This window comes from Ranitomeya variabilis, chromosome 7 (assembly GCF_051348905.1).
Source record: "Ranitomeya variabilis isolate aRanVar5 chromosome 7, aRanVar5.hap1, whole genome shotgun sequence".
Lineage (NCBI taxonomy): Eukaryota > Metazoa > Chordata > Amphibia > Anura > Dendrobatidae > Ranitomeya > Ranitomeya variabilis.
This window is the reverse complement of record NC_135238.1, coordinates 249,423,020-249,435,178: the sequence shown is the minus strand read 5'-3', so window position 1 is coordinate 249,435,178 and position 12,159 is coordinate 249,423,020. Positions and strand designations below refer to the sequence as shown.

General features: G+C 49.1%; 1 protein-coding gene across 8 annotated transcripts in view; it reads right to left on the bottom strand.

Moving 5' to 3' along the window:
* DPP10 (dipeptidyl peptidase like 10) overlaps positions 1–12,159 on the bottom strand; it is a 652,879-nt gene that overhangs the window by 300,935 nt on the left and 339,785 nt on the right. For all 8 annotated transcript variants that reach the window (XR_013217894.1, XM_077273449.1, XM_077273443.1 and 5 more), the window contains 2 exons: positions 9,178–9,332; positions 8,967–9,064 (listed from right to left, as the gene is read on the bottom strand). Coding sequence is in view for 7 of the 8 variants with exons in the window: in XM_077273449.1 (XP_077129564.1) it covers positions 8,967–9,064; positions 9,178–9,332 (253 nt within the window). In the remaining variant the exon portion in view is untranslated. The remainder of the gene's footprint in view (positions 1–8,966; positions 9,065–9,177; positions 9,333–12,159) is intronic.

The window sequence follows — 12,159 nt, the reverse complement described above, 5'->3', positions numbered from 1 at the left end:
TAGTTAAGAAGAAAACACATACGCAGTATGAATACAGGTTCAGCAAAGAGAGGCCCACTAACTAGATAGCAGAAAATACAAAAGTGGACTTCGCGGTCAACTCAAAACCCTACAAAATACCATCCTGAAATGACTTTAAACTCCGGTATCAACTCATGACACCGGAGTGGTCATTTCAGTTCACTAGAGCTTCCAGCAGCAAGATTCATATAAATGCACGCTGGACAAAAGGTACAAATGATCAAACTTATCTGACTCAGCAGACTTGGAGCAGGTAGCAAGTAACAGAGGAGCTCTGGTAACATTGATAGCCGGCAAGTAAATGAGTGAGAAGCCAGACTATATAGGAAACTCCCATTTCCTGATGGGAACAGGTGCACTGGAGATAGAAGACAGAAGTCAACCAGTACCACCAGTAGCCACCAGAGGGACCCCACAAACAGAACTCACAACATTAAACATCCTTGCTTTAGGCAACTTGGCCCCTGGTTTAAACCTGATAGAACAGTCATAGGGACGATGTGGTGGCAACTCTGAACAACCCTTTTCAGAGAACACATCCACAAAATCCAGAAGTGACTCCGGAACGCTTGAAGTCACAGCAGCCACACATGTGGCCAGGCAATTCTCCTGGCAGAACTCGCTCCACTGAATTATGTCCTGAGTTTTCCAGTCAATTACCGGGTTGTGCATGGACAACCAAGGAAAACCCAAAACCACCTGAGCAGGAAGATTCCTGAGCACCTTACATGTAACCCGCTCGGAATGTAGAACCCCAATGTGGAGTTTCACCTCAGCCACAAATTCAGTAATCTCCTCCTGAGAGAGGAGCAGCATTGATGGTGACCACGCGGATAGGATGAGGCAGTTTTTCAATCCTAAAACCTGTTGTGCGCGCAAACTCCTCATCAATGAGATTTGTGGCTGAACCACTATCCACAAAAGCAGTAATTGGCAGCTCACTGCCAGCGATAAAAACCTTAGCAGGGAGCATGCATTGAGAAACCACCATGGAGGATATACATAAGCTCAGATTGGTCTCCTCCACACCCTCTGAGCTTAGAAGTTTTCCGCCGTTGCGTTTTTCTTAGACAGCAGAGGACAGATGTTAATAAAATGACCAGTTTTACCACAGTAAAAACAGGCTCCCTGCTTCCTGAGCTCAGGGGCTCGACGCTTCACATGTGACACCCCTGCGATTTGCATAGGCTCCGTGGGCTCACCTGCAGCAACCTCACGTGAACCTAAACCCTCTCCCATAAGCGGTGTCTCATGCTCCCCCTGACGCAAACGGCGATCAATGCGGACAACCAGACTCATAGCGGAATCTAGAGAAGCAGGAGTCTCGTACATCAGAAGGGCTTTTTTAACCCTTCCAGAAACCCCATGAATAAACTGACTCCGCAATGCTGGATCATTCCATTGTGTATCGATCGCCCAGCGACGAAATTCAGAACAGTAATCCTCTGCAACTCGCTCCCCCTGGCGAATAGTGCGTATCTTAGATTCTGCTAGAGCCATTCTGTCAGGTTCATCGTAGATTTTTCCAAGAGAGGAAAAAAAAACTCTCCACAGAGTCAAATGCAGCAGAATCAGATGGCAAAGAAAACGCCCATGCTTGGGGATCCCCGCTTAACAATGACAACACCAGGCCCACACGCTGAGCCTCATTACCCGAGGAGATCGGGCACATACGGAAATATAGTTTGCAAGCTTCACGAAAAGAAACAAATTTACTGCGTTCCCCAGCAAATTTTTCAGGCAAAGGGAATTTAGGCTCAGTAACTCTTCCTGTCGCTCCAGCTTGCACATTAGATACTGCTAGTCCCTGTTGCTGAAGTGCCCCCCTCAACTCAGTGACCTGTAGGGACAGCGCCTCCAACTGGCGGGTTATGGAAGTCATGGGATCCATGACAAAAGAAAAAAAAAGAAACCCCTTTTTTTTTTTTTTTTTTTTGTTGCTGGGCCGATTATAATGCCACGGGGAGACTAGGTGAGCAAGAGCTAATAACCCGGGCCCCTGCAATTTCCCTCAGACTAGGGAAATCCTGACTGACCCTCTACCTGGAGTTTACACTGATGGTGTGCATGTCCAGGCCTCGAACCTCACCCTGTCTCCTGTTTCAACCCTAGGCTGAAACCTCCGCCCACCACCCAGTGAAGAGGTAATACACCAATACCCACAGTTAGCACAGACAAGGATAAAGGAAAATATACACCACGCCGCAGTCACTCAGGAATACACTATAAATGTGCAGGGCAAAATAAATACAAATATAGGAAGGAGTAAATAAGACTAAGGAAAATACACCACCAGCAACGAATCTCCAACAACCAGCTCTCCACTCCAGACCGAGATAACAATGCACAAGACAGAAGCTATAATCGGCGACGCCCAATGATCAGAAGAACTATTTAAAGGCAATGGGCATGGCCCAGCTTCCAATCCGAGGATCAGGTAAATTAACCCCGGAACAGCTAGATAAAATCTAGCCGACGCCAATGAGCAATTAGTGGTCAAAAGCGGAATTACCGCTGTCTGTCGAACGACCTGGTCTGAACAGCATCCGACATGACAGCTACTGTATCCTGTGTCATGATGGATCTTTGCATGGAGAGCTTTTATTTCAACCTGGATTTAAGCATCAAGCTGTTTCTTGCCTGTGCATCTGCTTGGGAGCAACACCGAAACCGTGAAAGACGGAGACGGCGTAGGCGTTTTTGGCGACACCCCATTATCGAACTCCGTGAGAGCCGTGGAGCCTATCACATGCTATATGGCGAGCTTAATGCCAACCCGGACAAATTCCCGGAATATACCAGGATGTCGCAAGACTCTTTCAGGGATTTGCTTGGTCGTGTCCAAGGAGCCATTCGGAGACAGGACACCCAGCTTCGTAGAGCGATTCCACCAGAGGAACGTCTGCTGGTTACATTAAGGTACGTAACAATTCTAAACAAATGCCAGTCTTAACTTTGGTTGGTCTGACATGTATTCTTTGTATTTTCCTTTATGTCTTCAGCAGAACAACACCATAAATAGAATTGATTGTAATTTATTTTTTATTTATTGTAATACAGATTTCAGGCAACCGGAGAGAGCTTATCATCCCTCCACTTCCAATACCGGCTTGGAATTTCCACCCTGTCTGGAATAGTTGCGGACACCTGCCGGGCTTTGTGGAATGTTCTCCGGGATGAGTTTATACCCCTACCCACCACGGACATGTGGATGGGAATTGCAGAGAAATTCTGGGGTGTGTGTAATTTCCCCAACTGTTTGGGAGCGGTGGATGGAAAGCACATCCGCATTATCAAACCCGCCAGAACTGGATCGGAGTACTTCAACTACAAAAAATATTTTTCTGTTGTGCTCATGGCAATAGCAGATGCGGACTGTCACTTCATCGCTGTGGACATTGGAGCTTTTGGCCGTGTTAACAATTCCCAAACTTTCAAGAACTCGGATATGGGCCGCCGTGTGTATGGCAAAAATTTTAATTTTCCACGGCCACGACCGCTCCCCAACACTCAAGGTCCACCAATGCCATTTGTTATGGTTGGGGATGAGGCCTTTCAGATGTGTGAAAACCTACTGAAGCCATATTCCAGTCGGGACTTGAACCAAACTAAAAGAATCTTTAACTACAGACTGACCAGGGCCCGAAGAACAGTAGAGTGTACCTTTGGGATTATTGTCTCAAAATGGCGCATTCTTGCAACAGCCATAAATCTAAAAATGGAGACAGTCGAAGAGGTGGTCAAAGCCTGTGTGGTTATGCACAATTATATAATGGCTAAGAGCGACCCAACATTGATCTGGATGAACCAGTTGCAAACCCATTGCCAGATCACCCGCTGCGGTCAACTGCTGAAGTTGGCCACATGCGGGACCAATTTGCTAACTTTTTTGATTCTGATATTGGACGTGTGGCATGGCAGGACAATATTGTGTAAAATTTCCTGTTGGGTTTGGGTCTGTACCAGTTATGTTTTAAATGTTACTAATATTTGTTGCTAATAAACTTTTTTTTTTGTTATCTTGACCGTGTCTCCTATGTATTTCCTCTTCCTCTACAAACCACTTAGGTTGTTAGTGGTAAGGTTGTTGACATCATTGCGTCCTGATTCTGTTCTGCAGTATCTATTGGATGCAGACTGAAGAGACGATGGCTGTTTAATACAAAACAGATCTACACTCATCAAGTCAGGTGTGAAAAATAATTAATTCATGATGCACATATAACAGCCTCATGAATTCACTATTTCTGACACATGTCCAGGTGAGCATAGATATGCCTTGTATGACAGCCATCGTCCCTTCACTTTGTGTACACACACATAGGAGAAAATGGAGGTTATACAAGGCAGTTCTCTACTCAACAGGTCAGATGTCATAACTAATGAGTTTTTGGACACCTGACCTGTTGAGTATAGTTCTGCATTGTATTGCCGCCATTTTCTCTTCAGTCTGCAACACTAGTCACAGAGTAAGCAGAAGGAAGAGATTATGGAGAAAATACAAGTATAAATTTTTTTGGCCACCTCATATCTCTATACCAAAGACACACAAAGTTGCAGTGTTGTACTTGCTAACTACTGGAGCTGTGATGTGGCCAAAAAATAAAGTGTGCGGCGTAGTGTTTTATATGGCGCATGGTGTGTGTTGCCGGCGGCGAAATACACAATTAACCAAACATTTTGGGGGGCAAAAAACATTATTTATTTTTACACCCAAAAAAAAAATTAACTGCGCCTGCTTGGGGTAGAGTGCTGGAAACGGGGGGTATGTAGCTGTGAAGCCTGACTAACTGTGGACGACGCAGGGGTGGCAGGAGAAGGGACAATTAAATTACTGGGGTCTGGCAGATCGGGGATGGGGCTCGACGCATGAGAAGGATGAGACACACTGGAAGGGTGAGACACACTGGAAGGGTGAGACAAACCTGACATTACAGACACATTGGGAGGTGAGGGGGGAGGAATTGAGATCGTCCTTTGTTTTTTATTTTGTTTCCCATTTTGGGATCGGCGCTGTGGTCTGGGGAGCCTCGGTGGGGTCATTTGTTGCGGCCTGGTCGTGGTGGCTGATCTGTCAGAGTCCGTGTGCCACTGCATGGTTGTGGTGGTGGGGAAGGCCATGCCAGGGTCCGGGTGCTGCTGCTGCATCCTGGTGGTGGTGAAAGCCATTCCAGGGTCCGGGTGCTGCTGCTGCATGCTGGTGCTGAAAAGCATGCCAGGATCCGGGTGCTGCTGCTGCATCCTGGTGGTGGTGAAGGCCATTCCAGGGTCCGGGTGCTGCTGCTACATGCTGGTGCTGAAAAGCATGCCAGGATCCGGGTGCTGCTGCTGCATCCTGGTGGTGGTGAAAGCCATTCCAGGGTCCGGGTGCTGCTGCTACATGCTGGTGCTGAAAAGCATGCCAGGATCCGGGTGCTGCTGCTGCATCCTGGTGGTGGTGAAGGCCATTCCAGGGTCCGGGTGCTGCTGCTACATGCTGGTGCTGAAAAGCATGCCAGGATCCGGGTGCTGCTGCTGCATCCTGGTGGTGGTGAAAGCCATTCCAGGGTCCGGGTGCTGCTGCTACATGCTGGTGCTGAAAAGCATGCCAGGATCCGGGTGCTGCTGCTGCATCCTGGTGGTGGTGAAGGCCATTCCAGGGTCCGGGTGCTGCTGCTACATGCTGGTGCTGAAAAGCATGCCAGGATCCGGGTGCTGCTGCTGCATCCTGGTGGTGGTGAAGGCCATTCCAGGGTCCGGGTGCTGCTGCTACATGCTGGTGCTGAAAAGCATGCCAGGATCCGGGTGCTGCTGCTGCATCCTGGTGGTGGTGAAAGCCATTCCAGGGTCCGGGTGCTGCTGCTACATGCTGGTGCTGAAAAGCATGCCAGGATCCGGGTGCTGCTGCTGCATCCTGGTGGTGGTGAAGGCCATTCCAGGGTCCGGGTGCTGCTGCTACATGCTGGTGCTGAAAAGCATGCCAGGATCCGGGTGCTGCTGCTGCATCCTGGTGGTGGTGAAGGCCATTCCAGGGTCCGGGTGCTGCTGCTACATGCTGGTGCTGAAAAGCATGCCAGGATCCGGGTGCTGCTGCTGCATCCTGGTGGTGGTGAAGGCCATTCCAGGGTCCGGGTGCTGCTGCTACATGCTGGTGCTGAAAAGCATGCCAGGATCCAGGTGCTGCTGTGCCGCAGCTGGGACCTGGTGATTGTGGCCAACCTGTCCTGATCTGGGTGCTGCTGCTGCATGGTGGTGGCACTGGAGGAGGTCCAAGCAGGAGCAGCAGTTGTCATGGTGGTGGCGGTGAGCTGTCCAACAGCACTTGGCATGGTGGTGGTGCTGTAGTGGTGTCCGGCAGTGCTTGGAATGGAGGTGGCCGTGCAGTGGTATGCAGCAGAGCTCGGCATTGCGGTCAAGCGTGACAGTGTTGGCACAGGTGGATATGCTGCCACTGTCTGCTGAAAATACCGACTCTGTTGCATAGCGTGCACGTAAGCAGCATTGCAGGCCTGCATGACACTCAGCTGGAGATCAGGAGTAAGGTGTTCCAACATGCCCTGTTCAATTTGATTAAAAAAAATAATGTGCTGGCCTCCAGAGGTCGGCTTTCACTTGGTCAAGGCTTTTGGTGACCTCCTGGATACGTGTATTCATATGGCTAATGGCAGTATCCAGGCGGTCAACCATCGCCTTGAGTCCATCGTGAAAAACCGAGCTCAAGTGCAAAAACTCGAGCATGAGTGACCTGTCCGAGGCCCTCTGCCACTGCCGGGAAGAGCCCCCAAAAAAAGGGGCGGAGGCAGAGGACTGGGAAAGGGGGAGACCTGATGGACCAGCTTCCTGGTCTCTAGTTAGTGTGGAAGGCCCACTTGCTGCTGCACTGCTGGATGGCTGGGACAGGTCCGTGGCTTGTCGGATGAAGGACCGCTCCAGAACCTGGGCCGACAGTCGTGCTGTATGTGCTGTGAAAAAAGGAAAAAGAAAATTAATACAAAACATTTACAAAACGCCAACTCATGTGGAATAGAAACATACAGATTAAGGCAATACAACACACCCTAATACACCAAAAAAATACTTACGTTCTCTGGGCAAGGACTGGTCTCAAAAATGCCAGAATGCGGTGGTATTTATATTTTCTAATCCTTGCTCCAGAACCACTGGGAACCCGGCTCTCTTGACGAAGGTCCTTGTTGAAGTGGTCCTTCATTGAACGCCAGCGTGTTTTGACTTTGAGCACTGTTGAAAAAACAAAAAAGAAAAGAATGGTCAGACAATGGACTTTTGGCCGTGCTCACACAACTGTGTGTGATGAGAGAAACTCCTGAGAGTTTGTGTCATCACACACAGTTGTGTGAGCACGGCCAAGGTCTCTGCTGCATCACACTGCATTGCAATACTTATAAAATGCATTTCGGACCCGAGTCGAGGCGTTGTCCCAGCCATCCCACATCACTTTGGCCACATCATTCCATAGGCGCCGGATCATCACATTGTCCGTGTGCTGCGGAACCCGGGTGTCCCACAACGGGACTCGCTCATGGACCAGGAAGATGAGGTCATTCTCAATGAGGTCCTCATCCTGTTCTGGAACCTAAAAAGTAAATAAAGACATTAATGTAGGAGACATTAACATAAGGAAAACAAAGAAAACAGAGGCAGAGAAAAGGCATGAATATTGAAAGTCAAGAAAAAATAGGAGTCCAGAAGAAAAAGGGAAAGAAAGAGGAAAGTAAAGAAATGAAGATTCAAGAATAGTAAAGTGAGGATACAATAAACAGTCAGCCACGTAAACGTACATGCTGCCGCCTAGCCATCCGACCGTGACCCCGCTGCTCCTGCTCAGCCTCTGCCGCAATGGAAGAAGTGCTCAAAAAAAAGAAAAAAAAATTGTCATATGTGTAGATGTGACAGTGAATACTTACCAATCTGAGGAGGTGAGTACTCACCTCACTGACATGTTATACTTCAGAAGGCCCAGGACGTTGCTCCTCATCAGAAGAAGATGACATTCTGATGCATGCAGAAAGAAAGAAATGGCAGAAATTAGGACATGTAGAGACAGAAAATAGAAAATAAAGACATTGGCTAGGATATACTCACATTGCTCAGAGTGTAGATTCCTTCCTGTGTCTGGTCTGCTGTGTCTGCACTTGTTCCCAGTCTGCTGTGTTGTGATCTGCAAATGTCCACTCCCTCCCTTTATCAGTTTGTATGTGGGGGTGGCTAATCAGTGTCTAAAATTACTACATGTAGCGTTTACCGTGCCAAACCGCAGACGACGAAACGACGCATGTGTCGTCAAACGCGGCAAAACGCAACCGATCGCAGACACGTGCGTCCCTAATGTTAAATATAGGAATACACAACGCATGCGGATAATTGCGTAAGAAATGCTGCGGACACAACCGCAAATGTGAAACCGGCCTAACAATGCCCACGCAGTATATAGCAGCCAAGCAGTATATAGCACAGCCCACGCAGTATATAACACAGCCCACGCAGTATATAAAACAGCCCACGCAGTATATAACACTGCTCACGTAGTATATAACACAGCCCATGCAGTATATAACACAGCCCACGTAGTATATACCCAGCCCACTGTGACGACCAGGACCCAGGACCTCTATCAGCCTGTACTATATACCTCAGGTCCGGTATCTTCCCTGAATTATATACCCCTGGTCCTGTATTATATACCCCTGGTCCTGTATTTTAAACCCCAGGTCCTCTATCAGCCTGTACTATATACCTCAGGTCCGGTATCTTCCCTGTATTATATACCCCGGGTCGGTATCTGTCCCATGTTATTGCGTATTCACCTTGTGTATTATGCCACATTGTTTGACTTGCTGGTCCCCCAGTATAACATGCGAATATGTATAACCCCCCATAACATGTGTGTCCATTAATCTCTATAGAGGCCAGGTGACGGATGGCGCACATGCACTGGGGGTCAGTACCTGGTGCGCAGGCTGTCTGGCGCCATCAGCTCCAGGGTGTGTGTTGGTCCATAAAGATTCGCCACAAATAGCTTTACAGTGGGGTTGGTTTGTCCAGCCTGACACAGACAATAAGACATTTCTAAGAGGGTCACAGACATTATTTACCCCCCACAAATGCTGCTGTAAAATGCATGCCACAATGCATTATGGGAGGAATGTTTCCCGTTACCTTGGGATATGGGAACTGCTTTCCCAGCGGGTACAGGCTGCCGGTGTACTGCGGAATGATCATATTGGGGACAGTGCTGTCATTGATGCTGAGGAACGCCAGCCTTTCGCCATCAGGAGACCACCAGTGGGCGATGTGGGTGTGCAGCAGCTCCTCTGGAATAAGACACACAGGACGCTGCTGTCAGTGAAATCAACTCTCTTCTGTTGCCTTTTGAACTCCAGCACCGCCATTGCCTACAGCATCAAAGGCACATATTGTGCCACCACCACAGCGCTCAGACCCTGCTCACGCTAAGAACAAACCCACCTGATGCGGTGTGGGGCACAATCAATATATGCTTCATACAAACTGCCCCGGGTGCAAATCAACGACAGAGAGGATATGGTTAATACTGTAGGTTCTTGTTCTCTCCTCCTATCCAGTCATGGAGTCAGATTGTAAGAGCTTTGATCTATCTACAGCTTTGCACATGGACACAATATGGCGTCTGTACCTGGACGACAATTATGTTTCTCTTCACCATCCCCCACTACTTTGCAACGTCCGCCTGACTCACCCCTGTCCTCAGCTACTCTGCACACTCTGCCTCACTCACCCCTTGTCTTTCTCTACCACTTTGCCCCGACTGCCTCGCATACCACGTCCTTTTCCATCATTCTCCACCGTTCACCACACACCCCTAATTCTCCTCCACTACTCTCCACCATTCGCCTCACTCACCCACCATCCTCCTCCACCACTCTCCACTGTCTGCCTTATATGCTCCAATCTTCTTGCATCACTCTCCACCGTCCACCACACACCCATACCTCCCAACTTTTGAAGATGGAAAAGAGGGACAAAGCAATGCGCGCCGCGGCAAATTTTAGGCCACGCCTCTGACCACACCCATTCCTAATTAGCCACACCCATATCCACGTCCCAACCACACCCATTTAGCACTGCTGATCACACTGTTTCATATACAATAATTATAAACAAAAAAATATTGCCACACAGTGCTCCATACGGTATGATGACCCCACATGATGCTCCATACTGTACAATGGCCACACATGATGCTCAATACTGTATAATGGCCACACATGATGCTCCATACTGTATAATGGCCACACAGTGCTCCATACTGTATAATGGCCACACATGATGCTCAATACTGTATAATGGGTATAATGGCCACACATGATGCTCCATACTGTATAATGGCCACACAGTGCTCCATACTGTATAATGGCCACACATGATGCTCAATACTGTATAATGGCCACACATGATGCTCCATACTGTATAATGACTGCACATGATGCTCCATACTGTATAATGACCGCACACAATGCTCCATACGGTATAATGACTGCACATGATGCTCCATACTGTATATTGGCTGCACATGATGCTCCATACTGTATAATGGCCCCACATGATGCTCCATACTGTATAATGACCCCACATGATGCTCAATACTGTAATGACCGCACATGATGCTCCATACTGTATAATGGCACCACATGATGCTCCATTCTGTATAATGGCCACACATGATGCTCCATACTGTATAATGACCGCACATGATGCTCCATACTGTATATTGGCTGCACATGATACTTCGTACCATATAATGGCCACACATAGCTACTCCTACACACGCGGCTGCGCTCCTTACACTTTGCACACACGGCTCCGCTCCATACACCCCATACACACACGGCTCTGCTCCATACACCTCGTACACATTTAGCTCCACACCATACACCTCATACACACGGCTCCGTTCCATACACCTCGTACACACACGGCTCCGCTCCATACACCTCGTACACACACGGCTTTGCTCCATACACCTCATACACACACGGCTCCGTTCCATACACCTCGTACACACACGGCTCCGCTCCATACACCTCGTACACACACGGCTTTGCTCCATACACCTCGTACACACATGGCTCCGCTCCATACACCTCGTACACACAAGGCTCCACTCCATATACCTCGTACACACACGGCTCCGCTCCATACACCTCGTACACACACGGCTCTGCTCCATACACCTCGCACACACACGGCTCCGCTCCATACACCTCGTACACACACGGCTCTGCTCCATACACCTCATACACACACGGCTCCGCTCCATACACCTCGTACACACACGGCTCCGCTCCATATACCTCGTACACACACGGCTCCGCTCCATACACCTCATACACACACGGCTCCGCTCCATACACCTCGTACACACACGGCTCCGCTCCATATACCTCGTACACACACGGCTCCACTCCATACACCTCGTACACACACGGCTCTGCTCCATACACCTCATACACACACGGCTCCACTCCATACACCTTGTACACACACTGCTCTGCTACATCCACACTGTACACCTCCTGACCCCACACAAGGCATTACTTACCTTATCCTGCGTCTGCAGCACCATGTGGCAAGTTGGCAACCAGCACAGGCAGCCGAGTCCTGCAATCCACGGAGGTCCCGATCATGTGACCCCTGACTCCTCCCCTCCTGTGACCTCATCACAGGTCCTGTGCACAGAAAGCAGGCAGCCATACGGAAGGGTAAGGACCCGGGGCATGGCTTTACACAAGGGGGCGTGTCGGTCCTGCTGTCTGTGGGATCAGAGCGTCCCGTGCTGGACAGCAGGGCAAAGGCTCAAAACCGAGACAGTCCCGCACAATGAGGGACGGTTGGGAGCTATGCACACACCCCATCCTCCACTACTGTGCACCTGTCAGGACTCTGGATTTCCTGTTTCATTTGTTGTACTTTTCACCCTTTTCCAAGATGGCGTCTGCTGCCTCGCTTCTGCTCAGGTGATCTGCCTTCCCTGTCTTTATAACCCTGGTTCACATCCAACTCTCTGCTTGTGTAATCTGCTAGTATTCCAGGCTTGTGCTACAAGAGACTTTCCTCTTCAGATGCTCCGCCTCCTCAGCAAACCTGCTCATTTCTCAGTGG